Source organism: Erpetoichthys calabaricus, chromosome 4, assembly GCF_900747795.2.
Source record: "Erpetoichthys calabaricus chromosome 4, fErpCal1.3, whole genome shotgun sequence".
NCBI classification, from domain to species: Eukaryota; Metazoa; Chordata; class Cladistia; order Polypteriformes; family Polypteridae; genus Erpetoichthys; species Erpetoichthys calabaricus.
In genome coordinates, this window is record NC_041397.2 from 303,719,082 (window position 1) to 303,738,306 (window position 19,225).

Genomic DNA, 19,225 nt, shown 5'->3' on the forward strand with positions numbered 1-19,225 from the left:
AGTCTTTACGATCCGCTGAAGTGTTTTTTTCCTCTGCGCTGTTGTGCAGCTGGAAAACCCCACGCAGAGGCAGTAGCACAGGAAACTCTCGATAGAGCAGCGATAGAAGGACACCAGCAGTTTTGGGGGATGTTATTTTCCCTGAGGACTCTCAGGAAATAAAGTCTCTGATGAGCCTTCTTCGCCAGCTCAGCTGTGTTCACGCCCCAGGACTGGTCTTCCATGATGTGAACTCCCAGGAAGCGAAAGTCTGACACCCTCTCCACACAGTCCCCTCCGATGTAGAGTGGTTTGATGTCCGTTTTCTTTTTCCTGAAGTCTACAACAACCTCCTTGGTCTTACTTGTGTTCAGAAGCATGTTGTTGTCAGTGCACCATGCTGTCAGCTGCTCCACTTCGTCCCTGTAGGCGGATTCATTCTCCCCAGAGATGAGCCCCACTACAGTGGTGTCGTCTGCAAATTTGATGATGGTGTTGCTGTGGTGGGTAAGGGGCGCAATCGTATGTACAGCGTGAAGAGCAGGGGGCTCAGCACACAGCCCTGAGGAGAGTTGATGCTGATGCTAATGGCCGAGGAGATGTGAGGGCCCACCCTAACCCTTTGTGTGCGGTCTGTCAGGAAGTCTTTAATCCATATACAGGTGGAATATGGGAGTCCCACGGCTAGCAGCTTGCCCGCCAATCTGTGAGGGATGATGGTGTTAAAAGCAGAGCTAAAATAAATAAAGAGGAGACGTGCGTAGCTGCCCTGGTGCTCCAGATGGGACAGGGAAGCATTGAGAGCAGCAGCAACAGTGTCCTCAGTAGACCTGTTAGATTTGTAAGCAAATTGGTGTGCATCAAATGTGGGAGGGATGAAGGACAAAACACTACTGGCCAATAGTCATTCAGGTAGGATATGGGTGATTTTTTGGGAAAAGGGAGTAAGATGGAGGATTTCAGACAGGAAGGAACTGAGGCCTGGGACAGTGACAGGTTAAAGATCTTTGTAAAGACCCCAGCCAGCTACTCTGCACAGCTCCTCAACACACATCCAGGGACACCATCGGGACCTGCCACCTTCCTAGGATTGACAGCCTGGAACGAGCATCTCACCTTGTGTTCCTCCACCCTAAGGAAGGGGGTGATGTTGTTGTGAATTGCTGCTGCGTGTGTAACAGCTGCCTCTGGTAGTTCCATCTCAAAGCGAGCAAAGAAGTGGTTCAGTTCCTCTGCCATTGAGGTGTCACCTTCAGCAGCTCCATGGCTGGTCCTGTAGTTGGTGAATTGCTGGACTCCCTGTCAAACCTGCCTGCTGTTATTACTGTCCAGGTGCTCCTCAATCCTTCTCCTGTAGTCCCTCTTAGCCTTTCTGATGCCCCTCTTCAGGTTGGACTGTGTCATGCTGTAGAGAACCTTGTCACCGCACCTAAAGGCAGTGTTCCTTTCCTTTAGCAGCCACTGAATCTCTGTTGTCATCCAGGGCTTCTGGTTTGGATAGACACGGATATATTTCTCCACTGTGACAGTGTCAATGCAGGTTTTGATGTAGCACAATACACTATCAGTGTAGAGTTCCAGGTCTGGACTTTCAAAAATGTCCCAGTTAGTCCTGTTGAAGCAGTCCTGCAGCTGCAGAGAGGCGTCATCAGGCCAGGTTGTGATGGATCTTTTGGTGGTAAGAGCAGATTTGCGGAGAGGGGTGTATGCAGGAATCATCAGCAGAGACATGTGGTCAGACTGGGCCAGGTGTGGAAGCTATTTAGTTCTGTAGCCCAGCTTGATGTTTGAGTAGAACATGTCCAGTGTGTTGGCTCCTCTAGTAGCACACTTTACGTGCTGGTGGAGTTTGGGGAGCACTGCTTTTAAATCCACGTGATTAAAGTCCCCTGTGATAATGAACACTGCATCAGGATAAAGGCTATGTTGGCTGCTAATGCTGCTGTATAAATGTCTCATAGCCAAGTTAGCATTAGCAGCTGGTGGTATGTAAACAGCGGTGATCATTATCACATTGAACTCCCGAGGTAAATAGATAGGTCTACATTTCACAGTCATATACTCCAAGTCAGGGGAGCATCCACTATCACTGCGTCCGTGAACCAGTTATTATTGATATACACACACACACTTTACTTTTTGTCATCAAATTTTCCTGGAATAAAGGATAAATAAAACAAAGGCGTTATGGACAGACTAGACTTAGTTTTAAAGGATTCAAAAACCTATATGCTGATTCATGTAACCTTAGCTAAAACATATAACCTTAAATTGTAGTGAAAAAATGGAGAGCCAGAATTTATTAACCAGAAACATTTCAAAATGACAAAGGAGTTACAGTTTAGTGATTTGGGTTGAATCCAACCAAAGACAACCAGAAAGTGCCTGATGCAACATTTACACCCTTGAACTGAATATGTTATGCGAGAGGTTCCCAAGCTTTTTTGGTTTGTGACCCCATTTTTAAATCTGATTTTTTTCTGGACCCCAGCTGTTTGAAATATTGATATTCACTTCCCATTCAGTACATTGTTTAATGGTAAGTTACAGTATTATATTATAGAACATTTAACTTACATCAAAACATAACATGTTGGCACAAATAACCATGTAAAGTACTTATGATGTTTAATGAGCAGGTGTTGCCTGCTTGTCAGCCAGCAGCATGTCAAAATCATTAGATATAGTCGAGAGAGGAGACCTTACCTCATTACTCATGTTTACTCTGGACCTGTACTTTGATTTCAGGCAAACCTGAACTCTAAATCCAGCTTTGCACAAATAAGTGCTTGACAAGGGAACCAGAAGTTCAGTGGTAAAACTTTGGGATAATCTGCTTTGGTTCCCAACAAGAATTCTTCCATTTACAGTACTTGCAGGGTTTGCAAGACAACTCAATCAGCTGCTTGATGACACTGTCTAGAAGATCCACAGAGCTTGGTTTGCAGTGAAATGGGTCAGTGACCCAGTCAAATTTTCACATATCCAGTCCTTGATGGTAAGTTGTGAAGTGCTCCTTCAGACATTGTAGATGATCAGTCATTGTTTGAGTGGGGCACTGATCAGCCAGACAGTTGTTTCTCCAAAACTTGTACAGCTGTGGAAAAGAGGTATAAATATCATTAGAATGATTCTATCTCCAGAATGCGAGTTGCCCCCAAAATCCATTAATATGATCACTCATCTGTATTATATGTTTCTTTCACCCCACATGCTTACGTTAAGTTTTTCAAATATGTCCATTACATAGGCAAGAAGGAACATTTCGTTCTGGTTGCACCAAAACTGAACAAGTTCTGTTTTTTAAAATCTATGAAAAATACAAATAGTTCTTGTCTGAGTTCAAAAAATCTTCTTCCCCTAGACAACCACAGTGATTCTGTGTAAAAGAGCAAATTGTCATGCTCAGAGCCAATATACTGTAACTGCAAAGCTTTGCAAACAAGCGTGCAGACAGTGGATGTTGCTTGATATAATTGACCACTGCAGTTACCTGATGTAATACATCTACGAGGGCCCTGCTTAGTTTCTTTGCTGCAAGTTGCTCATGGTGGATCATGCAGTGCATCCATATTGCAGAATGGGCCACGTCCATGATTAATGTATGTAAGCCAGCCCGCCAACCAGCCATGGATGGTACAGAATTCCATCCTCCTATTCCATGGACTTCCTTTATCCTCCATAAACTTTCTCAGGAAACTGAAGACAGTACAAACAAACAAAAGTCAAAACTTGAGCGGTTTACACTCCTTGCTAACGTCTACTTGTAAAGTGTAGGCAGGGGAAGTTTTAAGTCGCTTCATTAGTGTGCTCTCTTGATTCTTTGTTTCACTGTATTATTAGACAAGGGTATATTCTTTAGTTTTATGCTTCATTCTAACCACAATGTCTCAGCAATGCTGTTTGGTTTCATAGCTGTTGTGGTGTGCAAAATCTGCAGAGTTTTGTCTATATTTTCATTATATTTTGCTCAAGACAACACTTGATGAACTTAAATACAGGACACATTAAAGCATTTCCTCTTCCCAAATTGTACCTCACTTTTAAAACAGCTGTTCAAACAAACAGAGAAAGGCATGGCAATGCCTCATGCTATCGAATTACTTTATGACCTGAGAAGGGAAGAGCACCAGGACTAAATTGGTTTACAGCTTGGTAAAGGAAGATATGCTATGGTTCAAGCTGTACCCAATTACTTCACAATCTGTGACCAAAAGGAGAGGCCATTGGACTGGAAATTACAGCTTGAGACAGAAGATTGTTAAAACATTAGAAACTTTATTGCTTAGAAATTCATTCATCATATTGACATCCACCCAAACAGGTGCATGTAGTAATCACATCTTGTGAAACCCCCCAGTACAATTTTATAATAAGTATGCCTCGTCTAAAGAGCGACAGAAGAAGAAAACAGAGCAACATCAGAGAAGGGTGAGAGCAATGTCAGGAAAAGGTCCCAGCAATGTGTGGCCGTTTCCATCTGATCGTCAGCAAAGCTTCTCATGAACAACTTTAAGTCCTAGATCAATACTTCCCTGGGACATTCATCCTTGACATCTTAACTTTTTCATAAGCTTTTTCTAAAGACTATATATGTCCAGACTTTACTATCAATCTTATTTTCTGTTATTCTTTGTTCTTTTTGGTATTTCTATTCATGTAATAAATACCATGCTGCTTTTAAGTTTCTATGCTTTGTCTTCATGTCTAGAGTGATTGAAGTATTAAGGTAGATTTCCCTGAGCACCTGGTGCAGCTATAAGTTTTGTCATATGCTCTATGCTGCAAGGTTTATTAAGGCTGAGGGCGTGAATCCACCCAATAGTAGGGAACAGTACAAGATAGGCATTCTTGATTGATAAATGGCCTATAGCCAAGGATGTTGAGCCTTTGAATGTTTAAATGTATTTCTAGAGACCGAAGTAATACTTAGGTCTGAGATATATTTTAAATATCGTATGTTGTTCGTTCCAACAATAAGTAAGTCTCTTGATGTGCCAGAAGTGTGACAGGCTGTGTTATTCCTAATGCACTTGTGTGGTTTAAAGTGCTGGAGGCTAACCAGCTGTGTGTGTCATTCAAAGGGCACTGTTTTGGTTAGGGTCTGTGTGTATGTAAGTCTCTTGAAGTGCTAGGAGAGTGACACGCTGTGCTATTCATAAGGCACTTGTGTGGTTTAAAGTGCTAGAGATAAACCAGCTGTGTGTGTGTGTCATTCATAGGGGACTGTTGAGTTTCTGTGTGTACGCGTATAGCTATGTATGCGTGTGTTAATCTTAAAGTGCAACAGTAGACCAACTCAGTAACAAACCTGATGAGTGCACTTATCCCTAGGCAAAGGGAAAGTAGTGGGAAATATCACAATAATACAATAGCCTTGTACTTCAGGTTTCTCTCCTATAGTTATTGCATTTCTGAACTGTATCCACTGACTGTTGAGCTCATCAAGTTTTCTTTCAAAATATGATTTTGGCTTTCCCATGTATTCTTTGTGTGAAGTTTCAAAGTGCCTTTTAAGTTTATTTGACTTCATACTCTTATAGAGAGCACGTTGAAGCACAAGAGGCATTTAGGACTTTCCTCTTTCTTCTCAATAACATGTGGTGGGTGACTGGGGGGTTGTGCCCAGCCGGGACGCCTGGAAGGACCGGGAGAGGGACTATATGGTGCATCCGGAAAGTATTCACAGCTCATCACTTTTTCCACATTTTGTTATGTTACAGCCTTATTCCAAAATGGATTAAATTCATTTTTTTCCTCAGAATTCTACACACAACACCCCATAATGACAACGTGAAAAAAGTTTACTTGAGGTTTTTGCAAATTTATTAAAAATAAAACAATTGAGAAAGCACATGTACATAAGTATTCACAGCCTTTGCCATGAAGCTCCAAATTGAGCTCAGGTTCATCCTGTTTCCTCTGCTCACCCTTGAGATATTTCTGCAGCTTAATTGGAGTCCACCTGTGGTAAATTCAGTTGACTGGACATGATTTGGAAAGGACACACCTGTCTATATAAGGTCCCACAGTTGACAGTTCATGTCAGAGCACAAACCAAGCATGACTTCAAAGGAATTGTCTGTAGACCTCCGAGACAGGATTGTCTCAAGGCATAAATCTGGGGAAGGTTACAGAAACATTTCTGCTGCTTTGAAGGTCCCAATGAGCACAGTGGCCTCCATCATCCATAAACGGAAGAAGTTCGAAACCAGCAGGACTCTTCCTAGAGCTGGTCGGCCATCTAAACTGAGCGATCAGGGGAGAAGGGCCTTAGTCAGGGAGGTGACCAAGAACCTGATAGTCACTCTGTCAGAGCTCCAGAGGTCCTCTGTGGAGAGAGGAGAAATTTCCAGAAGGACAACCATCTCTGCAGCAATCCACCAATCAGGCCTGTATGGTAGAGTGGCCGGACAGAAGCCACTCCTTAGTAAAAGGCACATGGCAGCCCACCTGGAGTTTGCCAAAAGGTACCTGAAGGACTCTCAGACCATGAGAAAGAAAATTCTCTGGTCTGATGAGACAAAGATTCAACTCTTTGGTGTGAATGCCAGGCGTCACGTCTGGAGGAAACCAGGCACCGCTCATCACCAGGCCAATACCATCCCTACAGTGAAGCATGGTGGTGGCAGCATCATGCTGTGGGGATGTTTTTCAGCGGCAGGGACTGGGAGACTAGTCAGGATAAAGGGAAAGATGACTGCAGCAATGTACAGAGACATCCTGGATGAAAACCTGCTCCAGAGCGCTCTTGACCTCAGACTGGGGCGACGGTTCATCTTTCAGCAGGACAACGACCCTAAGCACACAGCCAAGATATCAAAGGAGTGGCTTCAGGACAACTCTGTGAAGGTCCTTGACTGGCCCAGCCAGAGCCCAGACTTGAATCCGATTGAACATCTCTGGAGAGATCTTAAAATGGCTGTGCACCAACGCTTCCCATCCAACCTGATGGAGCTTGAGAGGTGCTGCAAAGAGGAATGGGTGAAACTGGCCAAGGATAGGTGTGCCAAGCTTGTGGCATCATATTCAAAAAGACTTGAGGCTGTAATTGCTGCCAAAGGTGCATCGACAAAGTATTGAGCAAAGGCTGTGAATACTTATGTACATGGCATTTCTCAGTTTTTTTTATTTTTAATAAATTTGCAAAAACCTCAAGTAAACTTTTTTCACGTTGTCATTATGGGGTGTTGTGTGTAGAATTCTGAGGAAAAAAATGACTTTAATCCATTTTGGAATAAGGCTGTAACATAACAAAATGTGGAAAAAGTGATGCACTGTGAATACTTTCCGGATGCACTGTACCTCCCCCGGGCCATGAGAGGGCAGCCGCCCTGGTCGGTATGGGGGCCACGGGAACTGAGCATAGAATCTCAACCCAATTGGGGCCCGTGGCCACCGCCAGGGGGCGCCCCGAAGTGCGTAAACCCTTGGACGTGAGCACTTCAGCCACACCCGGAAGTGCCACTGGAAGTTTGTCAGAGGGCACCTGGAGCACATCCGGGTGGAGATAAAAGGGGCCACCTTCCTACAGTTGAGGAGCTGGAGTCGGGAGGAAGAGGATGGAGCTCGGGAGAGAGGAAGAAGTGCGGCCGAAGGAAGGACTATTGAGGGCCTGGACTTGAAGGGTGTTTGGTGCAGGGGCACTGTGTGCTGTGCGGGACTTATTTTGGACACTTATGTAAATAAATGTGTGTGTGTTTTAAGAACTGACGTTGTCTGCCTGTTTGTGTCCGGGCTGGTTCCCACAAACGCTAATAAATATTGAATAAACTGTTCCTCATAATTTCAGGATCCTTTTGAAGAATAATGTTCAGGATTTGGCAAGCCTACACTTGATGTGGATGGAGCTCCTCAGTCAGGAAATCTCTCCATTTTGCTTACTTTTTTAACAAGCTGGGGCAAAAGTGTGAAAAGATAAGACCACTCATAATATTCATGTGACATATTTCAAGCACCCCAGTTTTAAATGTATATTAAATTTGAAGTTAATAATGAAGTAATCTTTATTAAATTTGATTACATATATATTTTAAACTATTTTTTCTATTTTTAAATATTTTCTTGTGACCCTATTAGCATATCAGGTAACCCCACTTTTGGTTGGGAAATGCTGTGTTAAGCACTGAACATTTCCAGTTGACGCTGCTTAGCAAAGGCAAATACTCATAACAACAGCTTCATCCATAAGAAAAAATAAAATGATGTTATTGGAAAATGTTACTTAATTTCATCATAAATAAAAATGTATTCTTCCTTAAAAATAGATGCCACCAAAAGATTTTTTGACCTAAAACAAGGTAAAAGTAACTTTAGAGGTCAATGAAAGTTTGCAAAAAATCAGAAACAAGAGCTTGATCATGACAATGTATTATCAAACCTGATGGTGTCATGCGCCACAATTTCTGGAAACTTGAATCCAGCAAAGGCCTGTTTTGGTTGGAACAGTAAGCCCAAGGTAGCAGCATCTGTGGCAAAACAAGACAGTATTGTGCATTATTAAATTTTGATGATAACATTTTTTAACAAGTCGAAGAACAGAATACAATAAACCCTTGCTATCTGCAGATACATTCCCACAGATTTTCTCATCTGCTATTACAAAAGTAAGGCCCATTTGGCATCACCCACAGTACACTCTGCAGTATGCTCCCAATTATTCACCATCATGTGCAGCAGCAAAACATGAGATTGAGTGGTTACAGGTATGTGATATCCTTAAATATCTGTGGTTGCACACTACACTGAATGGATTAATGTTTGCCTACTGGGAGCCAAGACACGTGACCTAAGCTGTTTAACTCCATTTGTGTTGGTAGCCAAAGCTTGCAATTGTTCCCCTTGAGAGAGGAATTTCTAGTAACCAGGGGTCACAAGCTTGCACCTGTTAAGTCCCTGCCCCTTGTACATACAGCCTATCGCTACTAACAAATGATTGTTTCAGCGAGGTCCTTAGATTAGTCCTTTGCTGTGTTCATGGGGCCTCTGTTGAAGTGCGTGGAAGAATTTGACCATAGGGGAAATTAAATTTGTAACATGGTTTCCTTAGATGAACTTGTCGAGACTCAAAGGACAAGACTGGAGGACTGGCGCGTCTGCCTCTCAATACATGTGGGTATTTGTTGTTTGTCTTTTTGTTTTCTCTTCAGAATGGCATACCGCAGGCATTCCACATAGCACTGACAACATGGGCAAGAGAGGAGACGTATTAGGAAAGATCAGAAAACATCTAACATTGAGATATTTTTACCTCCTGTCACACATGCGTGTCTGAGATTCGCATTCCAGGCTCATCCAAGGAAAACACTACAGTTCCGCGGGCGCTATTGCTGACGATATCAAAACCGAGATGCCCCCTGAATGGCATGTCTCATTCTGGAGTTAGCCGACTCCAAATACTGACTGCTTGACAGATCATTAAACCCTCCTGAGTTTATTTTGCTTTGCTGCTCTTTACTTTCTTGTACCATTTGGCACAATCGTGCATGTGTTTATTTTGTGGACATTGTGCCCCAACATTTAGTTTTGTGTACTGTACATTACCTTGGTCAATGGCACTCCATCTGATTTCCTGGTGTAGCCATTTATAGCCCCCTGCTATCCACTGTCACGACTACACATTTGTACACGTGGTGCTAAATATTCACTATTACATGTACTTTTGCAGATGCCACTAGTAGCCCCCTGTGTTCAGCGGCTAAGGTGGCATGTGTGCAGATGAGAGGCTGATCATCAATATCTTCATGAGCTAGAATATATATCGTCCCTTATGGTAGGGACCACTTCATTGAGATGATTTTGTTTAATGTGAGATCACTCAATAACAAGTCTTTTATTTTAAACGAGTTTCTAAGGCTGGAAGGCTATCAAAAAACAGGGCCTGTTAAAGCCTATTGAGGCATACCTTGTGTGATTTTTGGCTATACAAGAAATACATTGTTGTTGTTGTTTTTTGTGTCTTATGGATTGGACTTTTTATTTTTGACAGAGACCTGGATGGAACTTTGTGAGTCAAGCCTACTGTTAGAACTTTCCTCTGCTGACTGTAGCTTTGTGAACAAGCCAAGGGTTACTGGGGCAGGTGACCATTGTGTTGGTTTAAATATTGTGCACTTCCTGCTAAAACATTACGACTTTCAGATAATCTCTTATCAAAAACTGAATTCAGAAGTCCGCTGTATATCAAGCCCCAGTTCCCATCCAAGTAGGTTTGAACAAGTTGTACTTAGATTTGCCACTAAGAAATATTTCAGCCAGTCACACCTTTAATTTTCTCAACAAGTAATTCAAGAAACACAAGGTTGTAGAAAGAGGATTTTCAGAAGTGAAAGGACAGGGAGTTGAGAGATTTCCAATTCGAATGTAGAGCTAACTTTGCAGAATTGGTGCCCAAAGAAAACAAATTCTGCTGGAAAGAGGAAAGAGAAGGAGGCAAAATTTCCAAGAGAATGAAAAGTTGTGGATTAAATAGGATATTACAGAAGAGATCAGAAAAAATAAGCTGTGACACAGCTCACAAGAAAAAGGCGAAACTTTAGGACATTCCCAGTAATACCTGGGAGTTTAGAAGAAAGCAAAAGTGATGTTCTTAAAAAATCGGGCCTGTATTTATCTAGTGCCTCAGAATTGTTCCTAGGAATTGCACTAAAGTTGGACTAGGATAAGAATCTGTCCCACCTCAGAGCAGGACATGGGAAGTATTTATGAAGTGTCCTACTCCCAGCTAGGAGTAACAGTTCTTGTTTGAGAGTGAATGATGCCATGATTGTATGGCAGCTTCTGCTGCAAAGTTTGACCGATGATGACATTCTGTAGTTTCCTTGAAAATCATAATGACGATTTGTAGTTTTTTCTGATACTAATGCTACAGCTTCACCACAAAGATAATAGTAAAAGAAGAAGGAAAACATGCCAGGATATTACACTAATCTGCATGTAAATTTTGCCACTTCACAACAACAGCATAAATGATACTGTAACAAGCACCAGGTTATGTTTTTCCCATCTTCAATTGTCCGGTTTTGATAAATCTGTGCCCAACACAGCCTTTGCTTTCTGTTCTTGCTTGATGGAAGTGGAATCTAATGTGGTCTTCAGCTGTTGTTGTCCATCCACCTCAAGGTTTGACATGTTGTTCATTCTGTAAGGATTTTCTACTCAACGCAGTTTTACAGAGTGGCGATCTGAGTTACCATAGCCTTTCGGTCAGCTTCAGCCAGTCTGGTCATTGTCCTCCGACCATCTTATCAACAAGGAATTTGGGTCCGCAGAAATGCCTTTCACTGGATGTGTTTTTTTGCTTTTTGGACATTCTGCGTAAACTCTAGAGACTGTCTGGTGTGAAAATCTCTGGAGATCAGCTTTTCCAGAAATATGCAAACTGGTCCTTTCTGGCACTGACAATCATGGCACATGTGAAATCACTGAGATTACATTTTTTCTCCATTCTGGTGTGTGATGTGAACATTAACTTAAGGTCCTGAAGTAGATCTGCAGGACTTTATATATTGCTCTGCTGCCACTTGATTGGCTGATTAAATAATTTAATGGATAAGCATTTCTAATGGTGTTCCTAAAAAATTGCCCAATGATTTTATATTAATATTATTGAATATAACATTCCAAATCATTCATTTTCCATTAAATATAGAAACACAAAAGCTTTATTTTTCATTGGCTAATAAGAACAGTGAGAAGAAAAAAGGAAATATTGCTTAGGTACAGCTGACATCTAGGCCATAAAGTTCAGAAGAATTTTTTTTGTATTGAAAGTAAAACATGAGACATAATAGCAGATGAAAATTATGACATCATAAATAAAGATTATATATTTTATTATACATTGAGTACAGTATGTCTGAAGCTGTATGCTGAAAGTGTCATATTTTGCCCCTTCAAATCTCAACATGTCATTATTCTGGAAAATGCCCAAGGATGTTATCTTACAGATGTGAACTTCAGAGACCCATTTATCTCCTAAACACTGACCCCAGGGGTTTGGCAAACAAAAACTTCAGGATTTTGAGCTGAATAGCCCATCCAAAAATTCTCATGCTTATATTTTGTTATCTTGGCTTTCAGGTCTTCTTAAGGTCAAAGTGATTTTCCAATAGATAAATTATATGAAGATAAATTGTGAAGGAAATCACTGTTTCTACTTTATGCTTTCTTTTCTTAACATTTAAAAGAGATCCAAAAATATTACACTGAGTAAGCAGAAAATGTTTCACAATTTGTGAAGAAAAAAATTTATTTTGTAAACAGAATTTCTTCATTTTTTTTAATCGCATTCTATAGTGCTCATGGAAGTTTTGGTATTGTGTGGAAAAATAACTTTATACAGAATGTACTTTTTTGCTGCATCCTTCATCTTTTCATTTCTTAAGCTGTAAATCATAGGGTTCACCATTGGCATTAAAAAGTAATTCAAACCTCCAACAAAAATGCGTCCGGTGAATGAAAGTCCTTCGATTTTCGACCCCGCATACACAATCGAAGAAGACACATAATACATCAGCACCACGGTCATATGTGAAGAGCACATTGAAAAGGCTTTTGCTAGACTTGCTGTTGATTTCAGTTTTAGAACAGAAATAATAATTCTGACATATGTCCACAGTACAAAAAGTAGGGGTACATAATTGACTACCAAGGCAGCACCAAATGTGCCATTGCCATGAATACTAATATCTGCACAAGCCAGAGAAAGCACAGCTGGATAGTCACAGAAGCAGTGCATGATTTTATATGCGGCACAATAGGGCAGCCCAAAAGCTAAGAAAACAGAAGGAGCCGGAAGTACAAACCCAAGTATCCACACGGTGGTCATTATAACCATACATTTTTTCAGATTTATTATAACATTGTAATGTAAAGGCTTAACAACTGCAACGTATCTATCATATGCCATCGCTGCCACCAAGCAGTTTTCCGCTGCACCAATAGAGATTATGAAATACATTTGTCCAAAGCAGGCAGCAACTGAAATAGTATTGTCATACCCAGAAAGAACTGCCAGCAGTTTGGGAATAATTGATATTGCCATTAACGTGTCTAAAACGGATAAATTGCAAAGGAAAAAGTACATTGGCGTGTGAAGCCTGTGGTCCAGTGACACTAGGAAGAGAATAAGGAAATTTGCAGTAATTGTAATTAACAGGAGTATGAAGAATCCTATGAAGAGTAACGTCTTGTAGTCCTGCAGACCCGGAAAACCCACAAGTTCAAAGTGTGTGAAAGATGCAGCTTTAGATCCATTCGTTTGTATATCGCTGAGATCATACTGAAAGACAAAGAAACACAAAAATCGTACAGAATGTCGTATATGACAACTTAAAATGCAGTTTTAGATATGCAGTGGGACCAGTACACCTTCCAAATTCCAATATACACCAATGGTACATTACTCAAATCATATTAGTTTTTGATGTCACATGTAATCAAATGAAATCATATTTGTTTATAAGGCAATTCTTGCACACATACTGAATCACACAGACACAATGGTTAATCGACAGATGTGCATTTTAACTCAAATGATGACTTTTTTTCCTAAAAAGCTCATTCTTTTCAACTGTTACATTCTGTGTTGTTATTTTACATAAACTGCAGAACCAGATTCACACTTAGTGGGAGTGGGGTGTGTGTTATGGTGAAGGAAGTGTAAGAGTTTCAATGAAAAACTTTTAATTTTTAATAGTTTTGTATATCAGAGCTTACTATTTTTGCATTTTCTTGTGATTTGTAATTTCAAAAATATGCTTAGCTAGCAATTTAAACAATTGAAAAACTTCCACCGGTTCAATTTCTGAACGATATCTTGTTTAGCACAGAACATTATTATGAAGGACCGCTTTAACATGTTCATGGTTTCTTTCTGTACAAAATACATTTGCATTATCTCTGTTGAGTTGATTTAAAACTGTTTTTTTTCCCCCAGATCTTTGCTTTGCTCCCTCCCCCACCATAAGTTATTGTCTATGGGGGAGGAGCGAAAGCTTTAGATTCATCAAATAATTCAATCTCCAGAGTCCGATGGATCTCGATGTTTTAGGGTCCCCTAATACCGAAAACTTTGATATCTCGATGATGGGTGTGTGTCTGTCTGGGTGTGTGTGTGTCTGTGTGTCACAATTTCTTGAGGATGCTCTAGAGCTAAAACTGATAGACTGAAAAATACCAGACTTGAAACTTAAGCCTGTTATGAAATGACGATATGCTGATTAGGTTTTGAGCCAAATCGTGCAAGACAATCGAGGCACTCTAGAGGAACCCTCAAATACCATAATTCAGCAATTAATTATGAATTCTTCTCGTCAATTGCTGTCGTAGTGATGTATTTTATATTCAGAAATATTAGCATCAGAGCAGTAAATAATTATTGAAATGTTATAGAATAGTTTGGGTAACTTGGTTCCTAGGATGCAAAGTCCACTGACACTCGCATCCAAATTTTTATGTATCTGCCTTTAAGCATCAAATCTTGCTTCCACATTTATGTTCTATTTACTAAGCAGGTGCTTTAAACAAGGCTTGACTAACAAGCTTCCCATCTCTGTCATTCTCTGATTTATCATTAATTAATGTAGTTTGCTCACATCTGTGTAACTTTTTACAAAATACAGCATTTTAACCATGCTGTATTCCAGCCAGTCATACTTAGTATTCCAGTATGAGGAAAAATTACATGGTTTTCCGAAAATTGTACTAACTGGAAACTTTACCAACCTTGGTATTGTGGCTTGTTTGTCGAAGTCTGACACATCATACCATGATACAATAGTTACAATAACACAAACCAGAATATTTCTAATCGAAGCTCCTAAAATTTATTAATAGCATTATATAGTTTAAATCTTAAATACAACAAGACTCTATACCATCTGTCTCCCCATGCTTGGCTATTTCCTGACATTCCTGCAGGGCTTACTTTTTCATATTTCAGTGCTGTCTGTTCTTTTCGCCTTTTAACCCTTACAGAATTATTTTCTCTTGCGTCTGTGACGGCTGGAGTTTTGGAGTTCCCCTATTCTCTGGCCATTTAAGCATAGCATAGATCTTTAGATCTGCCACTATAACCATCAGATACTGTGTATTATAATTTGGCTTTTGTCATTTGAAATGCATTTTGAACTACAACTCTTATGTAAATATCCTATAGAAATAAATATTGTTGTTGGTATCATGACAATGTAGGTGGATGGATGAATTAGAAAAAAGGTTAAACTGTATATAAAACATTTCAACAAAAGGAAAAGCTATAAAGTGTTACATTTCAGTGTCTGGCAGTATGTCGATGTCCTATTGCAGCAGATCTGACCTAACATTGTGCATTTGACTGTTTTCAGTTAGTGATGTAAATAAGTTTACTCAATGTCCTGTGGTTAATGTTGTGTTAACTGTTACACCTGATTTGAGTGGTTTTATGAATGCGCCCTTTAATGATCAGGTGAGCAGGTCCTTAAAGTTGGAATAACACACACACACACATAATCAGGATCGTTTTAACAGCATTTTAGGCCCCTGGGCAAAGCAGTGCACTGGAGCCCCTACCTACACCCACAGGAATACAAATGTAAATGGTCGATAAAATTAAACATATATTTATTGTATTGGTACTTCCAACAAAATCAGTATTTCAACATTAAAAAAACATGCTGTGCAGCAAAGATTAATCAACACAAATGTTTGAACAATATAACATGAGCCTTGAAAAACACAAAAATTTCAACATATAAATGATACTCAATTGGTAAGCCATGCAGCATGGGGCCCCCGGGCAACTGCCCAGTGTGTCAATGCATTAAGATGGCCCTACACATATTGCCAATTAAAAGTTATCAATCGAAATGATGGATAAGACTTTCAGATATGGGAAGAAAACAAAAGGACCCAGAAGTCAACAAACAACCTGACACAGAAGTATTTTAGATGTGGAAGAGAAACCCACATAGATTTGTGAAAATATGCAAACTCCAGACAGACATAACTGGGACTGGGATTTGGGTATCTGAGGCAGCTGTGTTAAACACTTTACCACTGTACCACCCTATGACACTTTTCTATTTGCTACTTATGTTTCTTTTACTTTAGTACCTTCCTTTGATTAAATGTCACTAATAAGTAACTAAAGGGAGTTTCATTCAACAGTATTAAGCGATACTTAAGGTTATATCTTGAGAGACAGATTACCATCCATTTAAGTCAGTAAGTTATCTTAGTAGGCCACATTGGACTGACAGAAAGGACCACTTTATTGATGCTTTGTAAGTTTAATTAAAACCCTGTAATTCCTTCATTAAGGTCTCATTACTTAACAGTATGCGACTAATACAGGCATTATAGGTAACACCTAATCTAAACTGTCAACATAAATTTACATTACACTGACTGAAGAAATTAAATGAAGAGTTTTAGGATAGTCCAATCAAAGTCCAAACCTAAACCCCACTAAGCTGTTGTGACAGTGTGGGGTAAAAACTTACCAGTAGAAAAGCCGATAAATGTCACTGCGGTATAGAAATTCTGTGAGGAAGAGTGAGCAACACACAGACAGGGATCAGGTGACAGACAGGTGAAACTGATCAGAAGTCATGGTGTGGCTAACTAGTTAATGGTATAAATAGTTAATAAGAGATAGGTGGCAATTTTTTTTGATAAAAGGAACTGGTGTCTCATAACTGCCTAAATTAAACAAGAATTAATATCTTTTCTAGTGTAATATTTGGCTTTAGCTAACAGTACAGGTGGAACTATACAATATTTGGATGGACTGAGCCAGATCAGGCCAGATAATTTTTTTTAATATGATCGGGATTCTGTTTTTCAGTACACCTGAAGTACTATTGAGTATGTAAGAAAAGGTATCAGGCTTTGTCAGTGCATAAGTTGAAACAGGTCATTGTGTAAATGCAGCCTTTCTAATACAGCTGCATTTCATCTTATGTAGCGCAGATTTGGCTATTTTCAGATGAGAATGAGTATTCACTGTGTATAAAAGTATCACTGACTTTTTGGCAAACATTTGTGAACATATCAGTCCATTCAGACAGACTTTGCTGTTACAAAACACTCTCACTGTGCTCAGATGACTTTTTATGTGAATTTTCAGCCTTCTAACAATTTCATCTCAGAAAGATAAAACTACTGAATTCTTCTCTCTTTTAGTGCACGTGAAAAGTAAAATAGACAGTTTAGGTGAGCATGTAGAAAAGAACACATAGGATATGACATTAGAGGGGAATATATTATGCACGTAGTTGTGGACAAAAAAAGAAAAATTAATGTTCATTTTGTGGAAAGTTTTTAACTTACACTGTTCATATGTGGCGGCACGGTGGCGCAGTGGGTAGTGCTGCTGCCTTGCAGTTGGGAGACCTGGGGACCTGGGTTCACTTCCCGGGTCCTCCCTGTGTGGAGTTTGCATGTTCTCCCCGTGTCTGCGTGGGTTTCCTCCGGGCGCTCCAGTTTCCTCCCACAGTCCAAAGACATGCAGGTTAGGTGGATTGGTGATTCTAAATTGGTCCGTGTTTGTGTGTGTCCTGCAGTGGGCTGGCACCCTGCCCGGGATTGGTTCCTGCCTTGTGCCCTGTGTTGGCTGGGATTGGCTCCAGCAGACCCCCGTGACCCTGTGTTCAGATTCAGCGGGTTGGAAAATGGATGGATGTTCATATGTGTTTATGTATATGTACTGTATATGTGAAAATAAATATTTATAAATAACACATTATGGACAGGGCAGCATGGTGGTGCAGTGGTAGTGCTGCTGCCTCGCAGTAAGGAGACCAGGGTTTGCATCTCAGGTCCTCCCTGCATGGAGTTTGTATGTTCTCCCTGTACCCATTTCCTCCGGGCTCTCTGGTTTCCTCCCACTGTCCAAAGACATGCTGGTTAGGTGATTCGATGACACTAAATTGGCCCTAGTGTGTGTCTGGTGTGTGTTTGTGTTTGCCATACAATGGAGTGGCGCCCTGTTCAGGGTTTGTTCCTGCATTGTGCCCTATGCCAGCTGGGAAGTTTGTACTTCCGCAACCCCCCATGACCGTGGTCTGGATTAAGTGGGTTAGGAAAGGACATGATAGTTTGGACATATTAATATTTTGGAGGAATGCACAAAATGAAAAAAAGTGGAATAGGTTTTTGATCTAGAAGTTATCAACTAATTTAGCTGTATGTGTGATATTGGTGATTTCGGTCAAATAATGAAAGACTACATTTAATGGTATTATCCATCCATCCATCCATTATCCAGCTTGCTATATCCTAACTACAGGGTCATGGGGGTCTGCTGGAGCCAATCCCCGCCAACACAGGGCACAAGGCAGGAAACAATCCCTGGGCAGGGTGCCAGCTCACCGCAGTTTAATGGTATTAACTACCTGTAATTTTTGTTAATAAAAAATTTGCAGATTTACTTTTTTCCTCGTATAACCTATCATGTTTATGGGGAAAAAAATGTAAGGGTATTTCAACACTGAAAAGAAGGAAAAAAACACAACATTTCAACTTTAAAGCCTTTTTAGGGCTAAAACTTTTACCTTCCTTTCTTTTTAGTGTGGAAATAACTTTTTTCTTTGCAGATGCACACTGACGCAGCCCTACATAAACTACAGGTAATAAAATCATTTAAAAATATTTATCTCTAGCCCTACGTGTATCTTCCGCGCTTTTCCTCTGTATTCGCGTCTGTCTAAACTTCTCTTCACTGACACTCCCTTTCTTGAGCGTGTTCTGTTAAAGACTGCTTCTCAAATTCCATCATCATTTTCGAGCCACCTTTCTCGTCTTCTGTCCATACTCTGTCTGTATTATAGACATATGAACTGTTTAACAGAATGCACAAAGTTTTAGTATAAAGCAATATGAAATAATAACTATGAATCCAATATCTCCACGTACCTGACTCATTTTTGTCGTCCACTCGTTCCTGACAGTGTGATGATCATCAATCACACACAAGCCAGTGTTTATTCTGGTTTGGGTTTTTTAAGCTTTCACAGAAGTCTCATTGGTATTCAGTAAATGTCCTCTAGACAGTATAACTTGCTCTTATGTACCAACAACAACGTCAACAGAAACAACAAAGTTTCCAAACACGAATACATACTCAGTAGAGAATTAACACAAGACAAGAGACAAATTAAACTTTATCAGAAGTGTACGTTCATGATGGTTTTTCTTTTGCTTACTGAAAATGTCTTGTACATTTTTGTATTAATGAATAAAACAACTGTGTGGAATAAATAAA

General features: G+C 40.2%; 1 protein-coding gene across 1 annotated transcript; it reads right to left on the reverse strand.

The window, feature by feature from the left end:
* Window positions 1-12,259: 12,259 nt before the first annotated feature.
* Window positions 12,260-18,928, reverse strand: LOC127527675 (olfactory receptor 10A6-like). The gene is made up of 2 exons (XM_051927242.1): window positions 18,877-18,928; window positions 12,260-13,261 (listed from the first exon to the last, which is right to left on the reverse strand). Exons 1-2 carry the CDS (start codon window positions 18,883-18,885, stop codon window positions 12,260-12,262), a joined length of 1,011 nt encoding a protein of 336 aa, XP_051783202.1. The 5' UTR covers window positions 18,886-18,928.
* Between the last annotated feature and the right edge of the window lie 297 nt (window positions 18,929-19,225).